The sequence below is a fragment of the Hyla sarda genome, chromosome 9 (genome assembly GCF_029499605.1).
Source record: "Hyla sarda isolate aHylSar1 chromosome 9, aHylSar1.hap1, whole genome shotgun sequence".
NCBI classification, from domain to species: Eukaryota; Metazoa; Chordata; class Amphibia; order Anura; family Hylidae; genus Hyla; species Hyla sarda.
The window spans coordinates 124,397,794-124,420,625 of record NC_079197.1 but is presented as its reverse complement, the minus strand read 5'-3'; the positions used below and the strand labels follow the sequence as shown (position 1 = coordinate 124,420,625).

General features: G+C 41.8%; 1 protein-coding gene across 3 annotated transcripts in view; it reads right to left on the bottom strand.

The window, feature by feature from the left end:
* The window catches only part of ARHGEF6 (Rac/Cdc42 guanine nucleotide exchange factor 6), a 213,081-nt gene extending 190,760 nt beyond the window's left edge, over window positions 1-22,321 (bottom strand). For 2 of the 3 annotated variants that reach the window (XM_056540316.1, XM_056540318.1), the window contains exons 1-2: window positions 22,134-22,321; window positions 210-293 (exon numbers count right to left, since the gene is read on the bottom strand). In XM_056540316.1, the coding sequence (XP_056396291.1) occupies window positions 210-293; window positions 22,134-22,298 (249 nt within the window). In that variant the 5' untranslated portion in view covers window positions 22,299-22,321. Of the gene's footprint in view, window positions 1-209; window positions 294-6,052; window positions 6,113-22,133 lie in introns of those variants that run through there. The other variant, XM_056540319.1, reaches the window with a different exon arrangement.
* Window positions 22,322-22,832: the final 511 nt, after the last annotated feature.

Here is a 22,832-nt window from a genome sequence, read left to right as displayed (position 1 = left end):
CAGGTACACTTTAATAAAGATCTTAGGAGTTAAAGTGTAGCCCATCCTCAAATTCTTTGCATTTAGCGATGATTTAGATGCTGCATACATACAGTACGTCATGAGTGATCTAACCTAGCTAGAGCATACATAGCCTTCTGATGTTACCTGCAGGCCAATTGTAAACCAGCTTCATGCATAATAGAAAGGTAAGTGATAGGAACACTCACCTCGACGCGGAGAGAACTACATGCTCTTAGGAACTCTCGGATGTTTTCAAGGCAGTCGGCTTCACTTTTTGGTTCTGAAACAAACTTAAAACACAGAGAAAATGGACAATTACAAATAATTGTTTTATTACCAAATATCTGTCATTGCAGAGATAGAGAGAAGAAAGAAAGAAAGGAAGGAAGGAAGGAAGAAAGGAAGGAAGAAAGAAAGAAAAGAAAGAAATGAGATGGACAGACAGATTACATACATATGCTATACCAAGCAGTGTATTAAAAAATAATGACACAGTGAATGACAGATGCCCATTTGGACTGAACGTCATAAGGATAGCAGTAGGCTTCCATGGTTTCCTTGGTAACAAGTACCAGCAATAACTACTAGTTACAAACTATTTCCTATATATGTCTTGTGTATTAAATAGGTGCTTTAGGAACATAAATGTATATACTAGCGACCTGTCACAAGTTTTGATCCGCAGGGGCCTGAGTGTTCAGACCTCCACCAATCAGGAGAACGAGCTGAAGTCTGTGCTGCCGCATGCTCCATTCCCTGCTGTGTGTGTCACATGATGGAGACATGCTTTAAAGACTTCCATTACGAGTGTGACGCGGAGCCGGGAGAGGAGGTGTTGTGTGCAGTCTTCTCCTGGCTCATTCTCCTGAACAGTGGAGGTCTGAACACTCAGACCCCTGCTGATCAACACTTTTGAAATCTGCTAGGACATAGTTAAATAGCCACTGTCATTTGGAAAAAACTAACAAAAGCTTATGTCCTTATATATTTACTGTTAAAGCTAGCAGTAAAGGGAGGAACAATTTATCCCTTCCATTTGGTTTATGTGGACAGAACAAATAAGTGTATGGCCCCTTTCACACTGCCGTTGTGCCCTGTTGGAGATTGTCTGTCAGGCACTTTTATTTTTTTTTATTTGAGCCCTTATTGGCTGTTAATCCAGATGGGGCACAATGGCTCCGAACAGATCCCATTTACTATTATGGGGTCCGTCGGGTGCCATTGTTTTTTGACAGGAGTAACGGGAGAAAAAGACGTTGCATGATGAATTTCTTCTCCCGCTATTCTCCCCAGGTTTCCTGACGGACGTCGCACTGCTGTGTCACAACAACAGTGTGAAAGAAGCCTAAGGGTTTACACCATGTTTTGGGCATCTAAGATACGGATACAGCAGCATGTTGTCAAAATGGGGTGCCAACATATTCATGCTCGGACAGGCATGGTCCCCGTTTATTTTAATGACCCAGAGGTTTTTAGCTAGTGACAATGTTTAAGTCATTTCTAGTCATGGCAAATCCTTCTTTTAAGTCTGAGCCAATACTTAAAAATACAGTCAGAAAATGACCCAAACCTAGCTGACAACTTTTGGGTGATTGAAATGAATGGCCATGGCTGTAAAAGAACAGACACACTGGCATCCATTTTGACATAACTCTGACTCTCAGATGCTCAAAATGTGTTTGGGTAAACCCCTCCTACACCTATAAACATCTACACATATTTAGGTTATGTTCACACCCCAGAATATCCGCATGCTAAATCTCTGTGCAGACATTCAGCACACTGTGGGCGCCATAACTTGCCGGCACTAGGACCACATGGGAATGTGCTGTCTTATAGACAGCAATGCATTCCGTGTGGATTCTGCAGAAAGAATGGACAGGCTAATTGTTTCTGCAGACGTGTGCACAGAGCAGCAGAATCCCACTGAATACAATGGAATTCTGCCGCTGCAGAATCTATGGCGCAGTTTCGGACATATGAACAAGGCCTAACAGAATGGGGAGATTAAGGCTGGGTTCACATATGTCCGGCATCCAGCATAGTTTCCCTCAGGCATGCATTGAAGGGAAACTGATGCTAAAACTGATCCCATTCATTTGAATGGGACAGTTCACAATCATCCAGCGTCTCAATTTTGACACTGGATGATTGGACACGCTGGACGGCACCAGACAGAGGAACGCAGCTTTCGTTGTGTCTAGAAACAGAGGACGCCAGATGCCATACTACGGATGACAACTGATTCACGTTGTCAACAGTTATGGCATCAGTTGTGTCGAGATCTAGGCTGAGTTCACCTATGCCGGACATATGTCAACCAAGCCTTGCAGAAACCAGCATAAGGTAGCCAAATGTAAAAAGAGGTACATGCCTCCTATACATATAATCCATAAGTGGCTGTCCATGACGCCTATGAGTTGGCATATATTTGTGCAATATTTATTACAGTACATTGTTGGTAAAGCGAGAGGCCATGCCTTCCTTGCTAAACACCACCCACATTTCTCATCACATTTGAATGCACACAGAATTTGTGGAAAAATTTGCTGCTTTTGTACATTCCGGCATACACAGCTTAATACATTTTCCCAAACATGTTTAGTACTAATAACTCATGCATTTCATTTTGATGTCTTTCAGAAGAATGACTGCCCCAGTAGTTTATTATAACCATTGATAAATACACCCAGATATAAGCATTTATAGGAGTTGGCTGTTTTTATTAGGCTATGTTCACAAACAGAGGTTTGGACCTTTTTGATGTTGTTTTCATTCATTTATCTGTCTATCGGTTGTTTGCTGTGAATTTTCAAATCCTAAAAGCCCTGAAATCTGCATATATTTTTCTTCCTGCCATCTGTGGATAGAGCTTTGAAAAACCTCATCTGAATATATTCTACTGTATACTGCATTTTCATGTGGACTCGGCACTAAAATCTATCATCAATTAGCCGTACGGCCCTATAACCAATCTGTAGAAGCTATATAAAGAATTATTATAACACCGCTTATACATATGCAGTAGCTGTCTATACTTGTCAATACATTCCCTCTCACACCTTAATGTGAATGCTGCCTCTATTAATAATGTAGTACTTTATTACAATAATGTATCAATAATTCAAAGCATATTTAAGTGCTATGTATTAACAATAAGTTAGGCTGTTTATATCAAATTTGGGTCACATTTCTGACTAGACAATAGTGTACCAGTGCATACTGTAATGTATTCAAAGGTTGCATCCCTGCATCTCCTTTTTTATTTATTTATTGTTTTTACAGCATGTCCTCAAAAGACAACAAAGTAAAAGTGCAACGTGATCAGATTTCTAGGCAAAAATAGCCACTAAGTTCCTTGGATTTGTCTGTCGGAACTAGGAGACATCAGGATGGTCCCTACTGGCTTCTCCCCATCTTGCCTCCCTCCCTCAACCCAAACAGGAAAAGATCTATCAATAAGGCATATGGGGCGGGAAGAAGCCGCTGGAGACCATCCAGACCAATCAGGCAGCAAGAAGGTGTAAACAGGTTCAATTTAAAGGAAATGTGTTGCCTAGATTTTTTATCAATATATTGAAAACTCAGTGGGGGAGATTTATCAAAACCTGTTTGGAGGAAAAGTTGCTGAGTTGCCCATAGCAACCAATCGCTTTTTTCATTTTTCAGAGGCCTTTCCAGAAATGGAAGAAGCGATCTGATTGGTTGCTATGGGTAACTCAGTAACTTTTCCTCTGGACAGGTTTTGATAGTCTGAGGAAAAGGTATTTCAGATGAATAGCCATGTGTTCTGTCACAAAACTGCAAAAGATTATTTCTTTGTATTAACTCATGAATGCAGTTTGGATAAATGTACATGAGCATCATAAATCTTCTGATCTAGTGTAGATGTGCACATATTGTTCACTGCACTGCATAGTATTCCAAGACAGCTGTTGGCATCCCCTATGGTAGTTGTCTCCAAACTGTGGACCTCTAGATGGTGCAAAACTACAACTTTCAGCATGTCGGGAAAGGCTTTTGGCATCACTTATGACAGTGGTCTCCAAACTGTGGACCTCTAGATTTTGCAAAACTACAGCTCTCAGCATTCCTGGACAGTCGTTGGCATCCCCTATTGCAGTGGTCTCCAAACCGTGGATCTCCAGATGTTGCAAAACCACAACTCCCTGTATGCCCGGACAGCCGTTGGCATCCCCTATGGCAGTCTCCAAACTGTGGACCTCCAGATGTTGCAAAACTACAACTCCCAGCATGCCCAGCCAGCCAATTACAACTTCCGGAAGGTTTACAGTTTGGAGACCACTGCCATAGGGTATAAATTACAGGTCACGTATATAAAATTGGATTTTTTTTTTTTTTTTACAATTTGGGAATCCAGAGTTTGTAAAAGGGATTCCCCCACTCAGGACCCTCATCTATTAGCTGGAGCAGAGAGTGGCTACTTAGCATGTCTCTGTTTCTCTTTCTAATAGATATACAGACAGTCTATTGGTTTCACTGAGAATCATATTGTGCTTCAATTCTCCTGGGGTGGCACTGCAGGAAATCTAAAACCTTAAAGCGGGTTCCCCTTGTTGACAGTTGCACCCTGTCAAAAGCTTACCATTGGAGGACTCCTCTAACAAATAGAGATAGTCCAAAGCAAGAAACATTACATCTTTGACAATGAATAATTCTGCCAACACCAGATTTCCAGACTCCTGAATGGCAAATCTGCCCAAGCAGTAATATAGGAATGAGAATATATGGGTTTATAACCAAGGGTCAAGTCCTGGGGAAAAAAGTGCGGGAACTCACCCATGATTTCCACACGAGCTGGTCCTGTAGGACTCCTGCAAATGGGAACAGTGTTCCTGCTCTGGAAAAAGCGCAGGAACTCCGTTCCCGTGTGTTCCTGCAGGACTTTAGCCCTGTTTATAACCCTGGGAAAGCTAAGGGACAACCCCTGTAGGAGATGTAATAGTAGTCAGACTAGCTGCTATATATACACACACACACATATATATATATATATATATACACATACATACATACATATACAGTGGTCCCTCAAGTTACAATATTAATCGGTTCCAGGACGACCATTGTATGTTGAAATCATTGTATGTTGAGACCAGAACTTTATGGAAACCTGGTAATTGGTTCCAAAGCCCCAAAATGTCATCCAAAAATAGGAAAAAGTGAGAATTAAAGAAAAATAAGTAGATAACTAATACAGATAAAGCAAATCCTTACAAATAAAAGGATAAAAGATCTGCTGGGAGCTGTAATCACTGTCTATGTCAGTGTTTTCCAAGCAGGGAGCCAAAGGCTGTCCGGGCATGCTGGGAGTTGTAGTTTTGCAACAGCTGGGGGCACCCTGCTTGTGAAATACTGGTCTATGTAGAGGACAGGAGCTTCTTCAGGGTCCTGTACAGTACACAGTGTCCTAAAAAAGTAACATGGAGTCGCCCTCACCTGGTGTCCAAAGGAGCAGCTAACCCTGGTACAGGTAAAGAGTACAGAACATGTAATACCTCCCTGTACTGTAGGGGGCGCTACCAGACAAAAGTCAGTGCATACGCTTCAGTAATACAGGGGTTTTACCAGTAAATTGCCCATTCTGATTGGTCAGTTCTCTCGGCTATTGACAAGTTTCATAGATCTGGACTGTCTTTGTCCAGATTGTCATTGTATGTCGAGTCTGGTTTCAACTTACAATGGTCCAGAATGTTGTATGTTGAAACTATTGTATGTTGAGGCCAATGTAAGTTGAGGGATCACTATATATATATATATATATATATATATATATATGGAGTTCACCAAAAAGCAATTTAACAATGTAGGTTTACTAGTGAATTATTTGTTTTTTTAGGCAGAAACGCTGTATAACAGTCATTACCCCCAGCTCTCCTGCACATTTATACAGCACAGAGCTCAGCCAGCTGAGTTACTTAGATAGCCCTATGACCTATCTCTTCCAATATGACACAATCTATAAAATCTGCACAGAACAAATAGCAAGGAAAGAGCAAAGAAAGGCTCATAGAAAACATCCACTGACCTTGTAGGTAGAAATTTGGGGGACACAACAGCCTCCAGTGAAGCAAACAACAGTATATACATTCACTGACAGGAAGAGAAAGCAAACTGGGTTGGAAAATTCCTCTGGCCAATAAGAAAGTCACAGAGAATTCACCAATTGCAGTTTCTACACAGCTACCAATGACTGTCAGTCTTCTATCTCCAGCTTCAGGAAGGGGATACAGTAACATAACACAAAATGATACATTGTATCACTTGAACTGCAAATGTTACAAAATGTATCAGCAGGATAAATAACTAAACTAAAACCGATCTCTGCTCTGTTTGTAAATATCATTTCTGGCTGATAACACAGCTTTTTAGGCGGTATGGAACAGCAAGTCATAGCAGCTATTATTTTCCCCAAACTATATAATCTATCATGACATGCTTATATTTGTAGTTCCCCAGCAGACAAAGCTCTCTTTCCCTGCAGACACCACAGGCGTGTCAATCATTCTGATAGAAAGGAACAAGTCTTTGCTGTGATAACTAGATCCCAATATCCAATCGTTTTTTCTCATCCAGTTGTTACAGAACTGCAAATACCAGCATGGCTACTGGCTCTGGGGGCAAGCTGGGAGATGTGGATTCACAATAGCTGGAGAGCAACAGGTAGAAGACCACTTGTATATATTGATAAAGTGATCACTTCTAACACATCTATAATCTGGAAATTCGGATTTAAAAAATGTATTTTCTTTAATTAGAGCAGTGATTTCTAACCAGGGTGTCTCCAGCTGTAGCAAAAATACAACTCCCAGTATGCCCAGACATTCTGGGAGTTGTATTTTTGCTACAGCTGGAGGCACCCTGGTTGGGAAACACTGGTTTAAAGGGTTAGTGTCATTAATATAAACTATTCACATGTCGTTAGACATGTCAAATGTTTAACTATACCGAACACACAAGTGTGTATAATTGGGCACACAGAAATAGTATGGGGGTGTACTTATATTATCACCCAACAGTACTATATTGGCCTAAATATTGGGACCAGTATAAATCTGCTATATGCAGTATATACAATACAACTACCTACAGGAATATCAATCTTTATTGGTTAAAAAGACACTAAATATAAGATTGCAGCTGAAAAATGGATGTCTCTCACTTAAACATTGACAGGTAAGTAAGAAAAGTGTTGAATATGGGGGTATAAACCACCCACTATGCATTATAGGGTTAATCAGTGCAAAACATCTTGTAAACAAAGCCCATGCTGGGGATCGAGTTACCCACATGTATAACGCAATGGTACACACAAGGAGAGGCATCCGCGCCTACCATCATTTCAGACCAAGCGTCCTCCTTCTGGGGGTCCATATTCAGCATTTTACTTACCAGTACAGTGGTCCCTCAAGTTACAATATTAATTGGTTCCGGGACGACCATTGTATGTTGAAACCATTGTATGTTGAGACCAGAACTCTATGGAAACCTGGTAATTGGTTCTGAAGCCACCAAAATGTCATCCAAAAATAGAAAAAAGTGAGGATTAAAGAAAAATAAGTAGATAACTAATATAGATAAAGCAAATCCTTACATATAAAAGTAAGAAAGATCTGCTGGGAGCTGTAAATCACTGTCTATGTCAGTGTTTCCCAACTAGGGTGCCTCCAGCTGTTGCAAAACTACAACTCCCAGCATGCCCGGACAGCCGAAGGCTGTCCGGGCATGCTGGGAGTTGTAGTTTTGCAACAGCTGGAGGCACCCTAGTTGGGAAACACTGGTCTATGTAGAGGACAGGAGCTTCTTCAGGGTCCTGTACAGTACAGACAATGTCCTAAAAAAGTAACATGGAGCCGCCCTCACCTGTTCAAAGGAGCAGCTAACCCTGGCACAGGTAAAGTGTTCAGAACATGTAATACCTCCCTGTACTGTAGGGGGCGCTACCAGACACCAGTCAGTGCATACGCTTCAGTAATACAGGGGTTTTTACCACTTAATGCCCCATTCTGATTGGCCAGATCTTCCAGCCATTGACAGGTTATGCAGATCTAAACTGTCCGTACATTGTATGTTGAGTCTGGTTTCAACTTATAATGGTCCAGAAAAGATCATTGTATGTTGAAACTATTGTATGTTGAGGCCATTGTAAGTTGAGGGAGCACTGTAATTGTTTACGTGAGAGACATCCATTTTTCAGCTGCTGATATTTTTTTAAATCTGATATGTAATGTTAAAAGATTAGAGATTGCACCAGGTCTCAGTTCTGAGACCCGCTGCAATTGAGAATAACTGCGCTTTACTCCCCAGCTGGCTGCACAATCTGACTCCATTTACTCCATTAGAGTCTACTGAAGGCTGGCTATTACTCACAATGGCAGAAGTATCAGGACTGACACCAGGGGCGATCTAAACTTTTTATGTCTAAACAACATGGTAAAACTTTATTTTAATGCCACCTAACATTTTAACCCCTTAAGGACTCAGCCCATTTTGGCCTTAAGGACTCAGACAATTAAATTTTTACGTTTTCATTTTTTCCTCCTCGCCTTCTAAAAATCATAACTCTTTTATATTTTCATCCACAGACTAGTATGAGGGCTTGTTTTTTGCGCGACCAGTTGTCCTTTGTAATGACATCACTCATTATATCATAAAATGTATGGCGCAACCAAAAAACACTATTTTTGTGGGGAAATTAAAACGAAAAACGCAATTTTGCTAATTTTGGAAGGTTTCGTTTTCACGCCGTACAATTTATGGTAAAAATGATGTGTGTTCTTTATTCTGAGGGTCAATACGATTAAAATGATACCCATTATTACATACTTTTATATTATTGTTGCGCTTAAAAAAAATCACAAACTTTTTAACCAAATTAGTACGTTTATAATCCCTTTATTTTGATGACCTATAACTTTTTTATTTTTTCGTATAAGCGGCGGTATGGGGGCTTATTTTTTGCGCCATGATCTGTACTTTTTTTTTGATACCACATTTGCATATAAAAAACTTTTAATACATTTTTTATTATTTTTTTTTTTAATAAAACGTATTAAAAAAGTAGGAATTTTGGACTTTTTTTTTTTTTCGTTCACGCCGTTAACCGTACGGGATCATTAACATTTTATTTTAATAGTTTGGACATTTACGCATGCGGCGATACCAAATATGTCTATAAAAAAAATTACGCTTTTTGGGGGTAAAATAGGAAAAAATGGACGTTTTACTTTTTTATTGGGGGAGGGGATTTTTCACTTTTTTTTACTTTTACTTTTACATTTTTTTACATTTTTTTTTTACACTTGTATAGTCCCCATAGGGGACAGATCAGTGTTTTCAGTCATCTTCTGCTCTGGTCTGCTCGATCACAGACCAGAGCAGGAGACGCCGGGAGCCGGACGGAGGAAGGAGAGGGGACCTCCGTGCGGCGTTATGAATGATCGGATCCCCGCAGCAGCGCTGCGGGCGATCCGATCATTCATTCAAATCGCGCACTGCCGCAGATGCCGGGATCTGTATTGATCCCGGCACCTGAGGGGTCAATGGCGGACCCCCGCGAGATCGCGGGCGTCGGCCATTGCCGGCGGGTCCCTGGCTGCGATCAGCAGCCGGGATCAGCCGCGCATGACACGGGCATCGCTCCGATGCCCGCGGTTATGCTTAGGACGTAAATGTACGTCCTGGTGCGTTAAGTACCACCGCACCAGGACGTACATTTACGTCCTGCGTCCTTAAGGGGTTAAAGGGGTTATTCAGGGATAGAAAAACAAAGCTACTTTCTTCCAAAAACAGCGACACTCCATCAGGTTGTATGTGGTATTACAGCTTCAAATACTTCATAGGAACTGAGCTGCAATACCACACACAAGCTGAGGCCAAAAATGGGGCTATTTCTAGAAGAACACAGCTATGTTTTCTATCCCTTGATAACCCCTAAATGTCTTCTTTTCTGAAGAAATGCTGCGCCCAGTAAGCTGGGAGTCAATAGTGAAATATAAAGCACAATACCTACAATGCTTTCTTTTTTGCTGTCGTATTTTCTCCCTTTTGTGGCATTATTTGGGTCAGTGCAAGTTTTTCACAAAGGCAGCATGTTATGTCTATGATGATGTTTTTTTATCTAGTCTATGGCATTTTTTCTCCTATCAAAATGCACAGGTTAAAAAAAATACATTTGTCAATGTGCATTTTTTCTGCAATTTTTTTCCTCACATTCTCCAATAAATCATAGGATTTAAGAATTTACATGACTTGTAATGAAAAAAAGACTAGTTGGAAAAAAATTACACAGAAAAAAGGCATATACTAAAACACACAAAAAATTGGACAAAAAAAAAAAGCCACAAAAACTGCATCGCGGAGGAAACATAAAAAACGGCAGCTGTTTATGTTCATACAGAGTCAAAATTCACTATTGTATTTTGTTTCACATGTGTATTTTCCTCTGTATTCGGCAAAAAAGTGTCCCCATTCATTTGTGCCTGCATTTCTGCCGATTACTGAGGAAAATGGACATAAAATATGACAGCAAATTTTACACTGTGTGAACATACCCTTAAAGGGGTATTCCAGGAAAAAACTTTTTATATATATATATCAACTGGCTCCAGAAAGTTAAACAGAGTTGTAAATTACTTCTATTAAAAAATCTTAATCCTTTCAGTACTTATCAGCTGCTGAAGTTGAGTTGTTTTTCCTGTCTAAGTGCTGTCTGATGACACCTGTCTCGGAAACTGTCCAGAGTAGAAGCAATTCCCCATAGCAAACCTCTTCTACTCTGCGCAGTTCCCGAGACAGGCAGAGGTGTCAGCAGAGAGCACTGTTGCCAGACAGAAAAAAACAACTCAACTTTAGCAGCTGATAATTATTGGAAAGATTAAGATTTTTTAATAGAAGTAATTTACAAATCTACTATTTACAAATATACTAAGAAAAAAAAATGTTTTTGTACCTTCTATAATTTACAAATCTGTTTAACTTTCTGGAGCCAGTTGATCTGTAAAAAAAAAAAAGTTTTTTCCTGGAATACCCCTTTAAGCTGTGTGGGGGGCTTGCTTTTGCGTAATAATCTGTATTTTTTTATTAGTACCATTTTGGGGTAGATGGCATGTTTTGATCAGTTTTAAATCCTTTTTTTTCTGTAATGTGATATGACCAAAATCAATAATTCTGGCATTGGGTTTGCTGTTCACCACGAAGTGATCAATAACATTATATTATAATAGACAAGATGTTCCAGCACATTTATCTAAAAGGGGTATTCAAATGTTTATTAAGGTGATTTTTATATATTTTTTTAAACACTTTTTACTGTTTCATTACACCAGTTTTTGTCCCCCTAGGGGACTTTTATTAGCAATTCCAATTGCATTACATTGAACTGTTAAATTAGTGATTTACTAAAGCAGCCTTCTTCTGACAGGCTGTAATGGCAGATCTACCATGGCAGGCGATGAGGTCTTCAGAAGGCATCCAGCTTCCATGGTAATTGATTTGCACCCAGTGATTACATTGCAGGGGTGCCAATGGGAGATCTGACAGGACAAGAATCTGTCATACAACTGCCTAAATGTTGCGATCTTTATTGATCGTGGCATTTAGAGAGCTGAATGATTGTCATAAGTGTCAACCTCTGACAGTGAGTGTTGGCTGCACCCTGAGTGCACATCAGCTAACCAGGAACAGGTTCCTGAGGCAATCTTAGTTTGCATTCACATCACAATTGCACCCTACGGCTGCCAGATCCCGCTGGGGAGCAGGAAAACCGGGCGCTTCTGTACCTCAGCTGGACCGGAACTGAAATCCATTCACTTTAATGAGCCGACCAAAGTCAAACAGTGTCTCCGGTCGGCTCATTTCTGCCCAGTATCTGGTTTTGTGACTGGTCTTAAAACTGTCGTATGCCGCAGTTTTAGGTCCCATAATCTATTTATACCCAGGACTGATCCTCTACATTTAGAGGGAAGAAGGTTTCTACACCAACACAGATAGGGGTTCTTAACTGTAAGAGCAGTGAGACTGTGGAATTCTCTCCCAGAGGAGGTGGTCATGGTTAACTCGGTGAAAGAATTTAAAAAGATGCATTTTTGGAGAATGATAACATTACAGGTTATGGATTCTAGATTTATAGGACAGAAGGTTGATCCAGGGACCTATATGGCCATATTTGTTACTATGTCAGAAAACTGAATACGGGGCAAAAATGAGCTGTCCAGAGTCACTATCTGACTCTGGTCGGCCCATTGAAATGAATGAGATACGAGCCCGTTAGCTCAAAACAGAGCCAGTTGCTCCTCACCCTGCAAAGCCATATGGATAGATCACTACCTATTTCTGTATAGGAAGAGATATATATTCCTTACCCCCAATCCGTTCAACTGTTCCCGAGATATAGCACAATCCTGCAATATGTAAATGATCTCTTATCTGCACTGGGCAGGTTTGAGGACTATCTGCACCTCTAAAGGCTGAACAGATTGGTGTAAGGAATACATTGGGTTTTACTCTGGATCACACACACTAACCACCTGTGTATTAGGATTAGGTGGGGGGGGGGGGTCGATCCATCTGTCAGATTCACGTCATTGTACTACTGGTAATACTTTTGGTTGTAAGCATTGAACCCTATTGCACTCTACCTTATCCTTACTTTCTTATCTCATGCAATTTAGTGTCCATCCATATAGCTGCAAAATAAAAGGATCCAACGCACAGTACAGGATGATAAACATGTATATCAGAGTACTGGTCCCTGTGTCCTGAAAAAAAAAAAGCTATGCAATGTTTCAACTCAACAGACCATGATTGAGAAAGACTATGCTAGGTTATAAATGACATAGTTTGGTGTCATTATGGGATTTTCTTTGGATTGCTGCCTTCTATCCACTTTTGCTGGTATACCAGCTGCAGGAAGTGATCCCACACTGTATTTAGATGAGGAATGTATAGGCAGGGCTCTCACCGTCACAACAGAGGTGGAGCTGAGATCTGGATTTCAGAATATGAGTTCATTCAAACACCATGTTGCTTTGTGTAAAATCTAACTTCCTTCTTTCTGCAAATGTGCATTGTCCTCTCTTCAGTACAACACTTCACAATTGATGAATGCAACACTGAGCAATACCAAGGCCTCATGCACACCGCCATATTAGAACAGAGCTTTCTATCTGTACCCCCATGCATGCAGCATTACATAGGTATTCTGGGTGTTTTTAAAGGACAACTGCAGCAGCATTACACTTATAGGGGATAAGTGTTTGATCGCCGGGGGTCCGACCGCTGGGACCCCCCCCCGATCTCCCTAACGGGGCGCCGCCAAAAGCGCTAAGGCGCATAGCGTCGGCCTAGAGGTCGACGGTGACGGCCCGTCTCCTCCCCGTCCCCATACAGTTCTATTGGGGATGCGGGGAGGCACGAATGCTGCCTCTCCCATAGAGATGTATGGAGGAGGCGTGCCAGCTGCAACGTCATGCTGTGGCTGGCACGCCCCCTGCACGGGACAGCCGCGGCCCCAGCGTTCGGACCCCCCGCGATCAAACACTTATCCCCTATCTTGAGGATAGGGGATAAGTGTTTGTAACACTGCAGATGTCCTTTAAGGGAGAACATATCATATGTAAGCAAGGCACAGTTATTCTAAGTATCTGTAATATGCTGCAGCAGGCAGGCAGCAATGCCATGTGCATGGACCCTTATCTATTTCAGAGGGTATTCACTTCACTTGACAATGTTCAGATGTACGCTAATGGAAATGAAAAAATAAAAAAGGGTTATCCATACATTTAAATGGGCACTGTCAGATACAAAAACTTTTGATATGTTGTAAAGCATGTATAAACCAATAGGTTTTGCAATTGCTTTCATTTGAAAATTTTCAGTATTTCAAACTGAAAAAGCCCGTCAAACAATTGCCCCCCTGCCTGCTTGGACATATACTAGTCCGGCTGTGTCCATGCATCATCACCTATGTCATGGACACTTCCTTGATTGACAGCTGTGAGCGCAGGGCTCACATCTGGAGGAAAAATCCTCCCACTGTCAGCTTGTGTCCCCGCTACTGTCAGTGAGGACATGATGGGAGTTGTAGTTTTGCTAATGCTAGGGGAGATGTGAGCAGACAGCTCACTGAGGGAGTGGGCGGAGACCAGCACCGTGAGGCCACGCCCCCTCCCTTTGAGAGGAATTCAAACTAGTGTGCTAAATTAAAACTGTAATAAAAAAATAAATAAAGGTGCTAGACACATAAAAATTAGATGTATATGGTCAGGATTAGGTACTAAGTGATATATTAAAAAACGTTTTTTTGTTGGATCTAACAGGTATGCTTTAAGGGTTGGAATATATTTAGTGTATGTTTAAATGGACACCGTCAGATACAAAAACTTTTGATACATCTTGGCAAAACATTAACCTTTCTAATAAACTTCATAAGAAAATGTTATTCCTTTTTTATAGAAATAATGGCTTTGTCCAAGCTGAAGCACAGGCAGGGACGAAGTCCAGTAAATGAGGGTGGGCTAGGACTCCTCTGTCTGATAGGAAAGAAGAGAGCACAGAGGAGTGCTATCAGACAGGAGAGAGCACAGAGGAGTGCTATCAGACAGGAGAGAGCACAGAGGAGTCCTAACAGACAGGAGAGAGCACAGAGGAGTCCTATCAGACAGGAGAGAGCACAGAGGAGTCCTATCAGACAGGAAAGAGAGCACAGAGGAGTCCTATCAGACAGGAAAGAGAGCACAGAGGAGTCCTATCAGACAGGAGAGAGCACAGAGGAGTACTATCAGACAGGAGAGAACAAAGAGGAGTCCTATCAGACAGGAGAGAACACAGAGGAGTACTATCAGACAGGAGAGAGCACAGAGGAGTCCTATCAGACAGGAGAGAGCACAGAGGAGTGGAGTCCTATCAGACAGAAGAAAGCACAGAGGAGTGGAGTGCTATCAGACAGGAGAGAGCACAGAGGAGTGCTAGCCCACCCTCACTTACTGGGCTTTGTCCATGCCTGTGCAAAGCCATGATTTCTATAAAAGGAAATACAAATTTTAAATAATGAATTCCCACTTTTGCCATTGAAAAAGGGGGTTCTCCCCGAAACGTGTCTGGCTATTAGCTATCAACCAGTAATCCACTTTGCCATTTCTAACTCTTGACAAGGATTGATTCTCCATTCTCAAGCGCTGGAGTCCCCTGCTCAGCGGACCACCATTCACTGAGTAACTGCCACAGCACGAGGAAGCGACCGCAGCGAGTGATCTGCATATCCCCTCTCCCACGATCCCACATCCCCGCTGCTGTCAACTCATACATCCAGGGCAGGACGCAGCTCCGACCCACCTGCCACCACAGACCTACATGCCAGGATATCCACAACAAAGACGGAACACCTAAGAAGACTGCAGGTATTTCTACCAGGCCGAGTGCGCTGTGAGCACCCATGCCAATCTGCACAACACTATATTTCATCGTATTCATTCCTTACGCATTAGACTGCTACAAACCACAATTTTATTTACAGCGCTGCTACTATTTTTTGATTCTAACTTTTTCCTTGTTAACCCCTTAAGGACTCAGACAATTTTATTTTTACATTTTCGTTTTTTCCTCCTTGCCTTCTAAAAATCATAACTCTTATTTTTGTGACCAGTTATCCTTTGTAATGACATCACTCATTTTACCATAAAAATGTATGGCACAACCCAAAAAATACTATTTGTATGGGGAAATTGATAAGAAAACTGCAATTTTGCGATATTTTGGAAGGTTTCGTTTTCATGCTGTACACTTTACGGTAAAATAGACCTGTTCTCTTCATTTTGTGGGTCAATACGATTAAAATGATACCCATGATTGCATACTTTTGTATTATTATACCGCTTTAAAAAAAAACAAAAAACTTTTTAACCAAATTAGTGCTTTAAAATCCCTCTATTTTGCTGACCTATAACTTTTTCATTTTTCCGTATAAACGGCGGTATGAGGGCTAATTTTTTGCGCCATGATCTGTAATTTTTTTTATACCATATTTGCATATACTGTATAAAACTTTTAATACATTTTTATCAATTTGTTTTAAATAAAATGTTATAAAAAAGCAGCAATTTCGTTTTTTGTTTTTTTTACGTTCACGCCGTTCACCGTATGGGATAATTAACATTATATTTTAATAGTTCAGATATTTACGTATGTGGCAATACCAAATATGTTTATTAAAAAAAATGTACACTTTTTTGGTGTAAAATGGGGAAAAACTGACAATTTATATTTTTATTGGGTAGAGGGGATTTTTTTTAAATGTTTTTACTTTTATTTTTTACACTTTAATAGTCCCCATAGGGACCATTTATAGCAATCATTTGATTGCTAATACTGTTCAGTGCTATGCATAGGTCATAGCACTGATCAGTGTTATTGGTCATCTTCTGCTCAATCTCAAACCAGAGCAGAAGATTCCGGGAGACGGATGGAGGCAGGTGAGGGGATCTCCGTCAGCCATTACAGATGATCGGATTCCCGTGGCAGCACTGCTGGAGATCCGATTGTCCACATTAAGTGCCGCACTTCTGCAGATGCCGTGATCTTTATTGATCAAAGGCATCTGAGGGGTTAATGGCGGACATCCGCGCAATCGCGGATGTCGGCCATTACCGGCGGGTCCCTGGCTGCTATCAGCAGCTGGGACCTGCCGTGCATGACCTGAGCATAGCTCCGATGCTCGCAGTTATGTATAGGATGTAAATGTACGTCCTGGTGGGCTACGTACCACCTCACCAGGATGTACATTTACGTCCTGCATCGTTAAGGGGTTAAAGACTGGTACCATCATTTTAAAACCATTTTTTATGTTGCATTATGCTATACTGCTTTTAACCAATATATATCTCATTATCTCTGTAACAAGGGCCCTGCTCAGAGACTGGATTTTTTTTACCGACTATATTGGCAATATATATGAATAAAGCACATTATATTTAGATACCAGCCACATCTCCCATCTCATTTTTTCCCACACACACACATTAGCACAAAACAGTAACTGTGCCTAGAGGTCTGAATTTCTGAATTTTATTACTAGTTCCTTTTAGCACTACGGGTAAAGTATATCTCAGCACCTGGGCCCAGTTGAAGGGGTAATCCGGCGCTAAGACATCTTATCCCCTATTCAAAGGATAGGGGATAAGATGCCTGATCAGGGGGGTCCCACCGCTGGGGACCCCCATGATCTTGCACGCAGCACCCCGTTAGAATCAGTACCCAGAGCATGTTCGCTCCAGGTCTGATTACTGTCGAACACGGGGATGGAGCATTGTGACATCATGGCCCCGCCCCCGTGTGACACCACGCTCCGCCCCCTCAATGCAAGCCTATGGGAGGGGGCGTATCCTTTGGATAGAGATAAGATGTCTTAGCGCCGGAGTACCCCTTTAACCCCTTGGGGACGGATCCCATTATGACCCTAAGGACGGGAGCATTTTTTGCAAATCTGACCACTGTCACTTTAAGCATTAATAACTCTGGAATGCTTTTACTTATAAATTTGATTCCGAGATTGTTTTTTCGTGACATATTCTACTTTATGTTAGTGGTAAATTTTCAGCGATACTTGCATCCTTTCTTGGTGAAAAATTTGAAAATTTCATGAAAAATTAGAAAATTTTGCATTTTTCTAACTTTGAAGCTCTCTGCTTATAAGGAATATGGATATTCCAAATAAATTATATATTGATTCACATATACAATATGTCTACTTTATGTTTGCATGATAAAATTGATGAGTTTTTACTTTTGGAAGACACCAGAGGGCTTCAAAGTTCAGCAACAATTTTCCAATTTTTCGCAAAATTTTCAAAATCGGAATTTTTCAGGGACCAGTTCAGGTTTGATGTGGATTTGAAGGGTCTTCTGGTTAGAAATAACCGATAAATGACCCCATTATAAAAACTGCACCCCTCAAAGTATTCAAAATGACATTCAGTAAGTGCGTTAACCCTTTAGGTGTTTCACAGGAATAGCAGCAAAGCGAAGGAGAAAATTCAAAATCTTCATTTTTTACACTGGCATGTTCTTGTAGACCCAATTTTTTAATTTTTACAAGGTGTAAAAGGAAAAAAATCCTCTCAAAATTTGTAACCCAATTTCTCTTGAGTAAGAAAATACCTCATATGTGTATGTCAAGTGTTCGGCGGGTGCAGTAGAGGGCTCAGAAGCGAAGGAGCAACAATGGGATTTAGGAGAGTGAGTTTTTCTGAAATGGTTTTCGGGGGGCATGTCCCATTTAGGAAGCCCCTATGGTGCCAGGACAGCAAAAAAAAAAAAACACATCGCACACTATTATGGAAACGACACCCCTCAAGGAACGTAACAAGGGGTACGGTGAGCCTTAACACCCCACAGGTGTTTGACAACTTTTTGTTAAAGTCGGATGTGTAAATGAAAAAAAATAATTTTTCCACTAAAATGCTGGTTTTTCCCCAAATTTTACTTTTTTACAAAGGGTAGTAGGAGAAAATGCCCCCCGAAATTTGTAACCCCATTTCTTCTGAGTATGGAAATACCCCATGTTTGGACGTCAAGTGCACTGCGAGCGAACTACAATGCTCAGAAGAGAAGGAGCGCCATTGAGCTTTTAGAGAGATAATTTGTTTGGAATGGAAGTCGGGGGCCATGTGCATTTACAAAGCCCCCCGTGGTGCCAGAACAGTGGACCCCCCACATGTGACCCCATTTTGGAAACTACACCCCTCACGGAATGTAATAAGGGGTACAGTGAGCATTTACACCCCACTGGTGTTTGACAGATCTTTGGAACAGTGGGCTGTGCAAACAAAAAAATAAAATTTTTCATTTTCACGTACCACTGTCCCAAAAATCTGTCAGACCCCTGTGGGGCGTAAATGCTCACTGTACCCCTTATTACATTCCGTGAGGGGTGTAGTTTCCAAAATGGGGTCACATGTGGGTATTTATTTTTTTGCATTTATGTCAGATCCGCTGTAAAATCAGCCACCCCTGTGCAAATCACCAATTTTGGCCTCAAATGTACATGGTGCGCTCTCACTCCTGAGCCTTGTTGTGCGCCCGCAGAGCATTTTACGCCCACATATGGGGTATTTCCGTACTCAGGAGAAATTGCGTTACAAATTTTGGGGGTCATTTTTTTCCTTTTACCTCTTGTGAAAATAAAAAGTAAAGGGCAACACCAGCATGTTAGTGTAAAAAATTTTTTTTTTTACACTAACAGGCTGGTGTAGACCCCAACTTTTCCTTTTCATAAGGGGTAAAAGGAGAAAAAGCCTCCCAAAATTAGTAGTGCAATTTCTCCCGAGTACGGAGATACCCTATATGTGGCCCTAAACTGTTTCCTTGAAATACGACAGGGCTCTAAAGTGAGAGAGCGCCATGCGCATTTGAGGACTAAATTAGGGATTGCATAGGGGTGGACATAGGGGTATTCTACGCCAGTGATTCCCAAACAGGGTGCCTCCAGCTGTTGCTAAACTCCCAGCATGCCTGAACAATCAGTGGCTGTCCGGAAATGCTGAGAGTTGTAGTTTTGCAACAGCTGGAGGCTCCGTTTTGGAAACACTGCTGTACAATACGTTTTTCATTTTTATTGGGGGGGGGGGGACAGTGTAAGGGGGTGTATATGTAGTGTTTTACTCTTTATTAGGTGTTAGTGAAGTGTAGTGGTGTTTTTAGGGTACATTCACACTGGCGGGTTACGGTGAGTTTCCCGCAGCTCATACTTGAAGCAGGAAACTTGCTGTAAACCCGCCCATGTGAATGTACCCTGTACGTTCACATGGGGGGGGGGGGGGGCAAACCCCCAGCTGTTTCAAAACTACAACTCCCAGCATGCACGGTCAGTCAGTACATGCTGGGAGTTGTCGTTTTGCAACAGCTGGAGGCACACTGGTTGGAAAACCTTCAGTTAGGTTCTGTTACCTAACTCAGTATTTTCCAACCAATTAACCTCCAGCTGTTGCAAAACTACAATTCCCAGCATGTCTGATCACAGAAGGGCATGCTGGGAGATGTAGTTATGCAACAGCTGGAGGTACGCAACTACAACTCCCAGCATGCCAAGACAGCTGTTTTCTGTGTGGGCATGCTGGAATTTGTAGTTTTGCAACACCTGGAGTGCTACAATTTAGAGACCACTGAACAGTGATCTCCAAACTGTGGACCTCCAGATGTTGCAAAACTACAACTCCCAGCATGCCCAGAGAGCAAACAGCTGTGTGGGCATGCTAGGAGTAGTAGTTTTGCAAGATCTAGAGGGCAGTATAGAGATCACTGTGCAGTGGTCTCTAAACTGCAGACCTCCAGCTGTTGCAAAACTACAAATTCCAGCATGCCCACACAGCAAACAGCTGTCTGGGCATGCTGGGAGTTGTAGTTTTTCAACATCTGGAGGGCTACAGTCTAGAGACCACTATAGTGGTCTCAGACTGTAGCCCTCTAGATGTTGCTAGGCAACTACTCACCGGCTTCCTCTTCTGCCGCACGCCGCGACAGATCTCCGTCGCCGACCGCCGATCCCCGTCGCTCCGCTGCCTCCGGAGGGGTAAGTGGACTCCGGCGCCGCTCCTCTTCGTTTTCCCCGTTCTGCCCCGCCTATTGTGGGAGGGCAGGACGGGGAAAACGAAAGTAAACCCCTCCGCCCCAGATCTGCTATTGGTGGTCGCGTGCAAAGTGTGAGAATAGTTAGCACCCTATTACATGACCCAAGTTCTCCATAAAAAAATATAAAGCCCTTTAGGGGTGTTACTCGTTAATATAAAGCCCTTTAGGGGTGTTACTCGTTAATATAAAGCGCTTTAGGGGTGTTACTCGTCAATATAAAGCCCTTTAGGGGTTCTACTCGTTAATATAAAGCCCTTTAGGGGTTCTACTCGTTAATATAAAGCCCTTTAGGGGTTCTACTCGTTAATATAAAGCCCTTTAGGGGTGTTACTCGTTAATATAAAGCCCTTTAGGGGTGTTACTCGTTAATATAAAGCCCTTTAGGGGTGTTACTCGTTAATATAAAGCCCTTTAGGGGTGTTACTCGTTAATATAAAGCCCTTTAGGGGTTCTACTCGTTAATATAAAGCCCTTTAGGGGTGTTACTCGTTAATATAAAGCCCATTAGGGGTGTTACTCGTTAATATAAAGCCCTTTAGGGGTGTTACTCGTTAATATAAAGCCCTTTAGGGGTGCTACTCGTTAAACAAACGTTAACTGTAAAATGATTCCTCTACTTGAAGATAAAAGTGCACTTGCAGATAAAAGGGTACTCTCCATTGAAGAATTTGTGGCGTGTTTAGGAATGTGTCCTTATTGGGTTAATACTTGCATCAACACAGTTCTCACAAGTTCAGTACAAGCTTCCTGACTGTTCCTGCCATGGGCAATAATACACTAAACATGTATGTGATACATAAGAACACAATGAGGGCTGGCTTGGCTTAAAGGGGCATTTACCATGCGGGAAAGTGAAATATATTGCTCCCTGTTATCAGCCATGGGAAGTATTACTAATTGGAATTTAAGTAGAGTTCTTAATTGGAATTTGAGAAGAGTTCCTAGTTGGTATTTATGTGCTGATCACGCCTTTATTTTACTTTCTCCAGTTCTGCTCATCCCCTCTTATACTTGTGTGGATACAAATAGAGGCTGTTTTATACATTTCTCTAAATATTTACTCAACATAACTTGACCCTAGAACATTTAAAAGCCCCATATAAACTTTGCATAACTCCCAGCATACTCTAGCAAAGTGTTTCCCAACCAGGGTGCCTCCAGCTGTTTCAAAACTACAACTCCCAGCATGCCCGGACAGCCGAAGGCTGTCCGGGCATGCTGGGAGTTGTAGTTTTGAAACAGCTGGAGGCACCCTGGTTGGGAAACACTGCTCTGGCAGGCTGGGAGTTGTAGCTCCTAGAAAGCACAGTACATTCTGATGGTTTTCTATACCTGGGAGTGTGACTCCAGTAGTTGGACATTATCTACAAAGATCAGGGCGTTTCCCTCTTGCTTGGAGCTTCATTTCACAGTAATATACAGTAATAACTATGGTAAAAATCTAAATAGCACAATCATGTCATGCTGGGGTTTAACCCTATGCTTACCTTGTCCACAGAGCCAGGGAGCAGCCTGTTCATCAGCTTGCACAGCACCACCCCATCTTTTAGAGAACACTTTAAGAAGTCTATTGGGTCACAGATGTTCTTCTTGGGGGAGTTGAGGACCCCCAGAGAGATAAGCCAGGTGACAGTCTGCTCCTCCGGGTTCATGGCTGTGCTGCTGGGACTAGAACAGTGTAATGTACCCACATCCTGATTACATCTCAGGCTTCTTCCTTTTTCTGTGCACAGGAAGCTGCTGCTGCTTATGTCAGTCACTAGTGTGTTCTGCCCCAGACTTGGGTGACTTCTGGGAGGTACTGACTGTGAGAAGTGTGAGCACATCATAGATCAGGGTTTCCCAACCAGGGTGCCTCCAGCTGCTGCAACACTACAACTCCCAGCATGCCTGGACAGCCCTCCATGCTGGGAGTTGTAGTGTTGCAGCAGCTGAAGGCATCCTAGTTGGGAAACACTGTCATAGATCATTCCCTAGCACAATGAGGGACATTTATCAATGTTTGCTTATGTATTCTCTTTTTTAGTCATTTTTTCCTTACTTTTTTTTGCTTATGTGTGACTTATTTATCAAGTGGTTTCAGCCTGTTGATAATTTTCTTTCACGTAAGCAATTTTTCCTTTTTTACTTTGGTAGTGGCTTTTTCTGCTCCATGTTTGAGCTGGAGTAAATTTAGTCAATTTTTA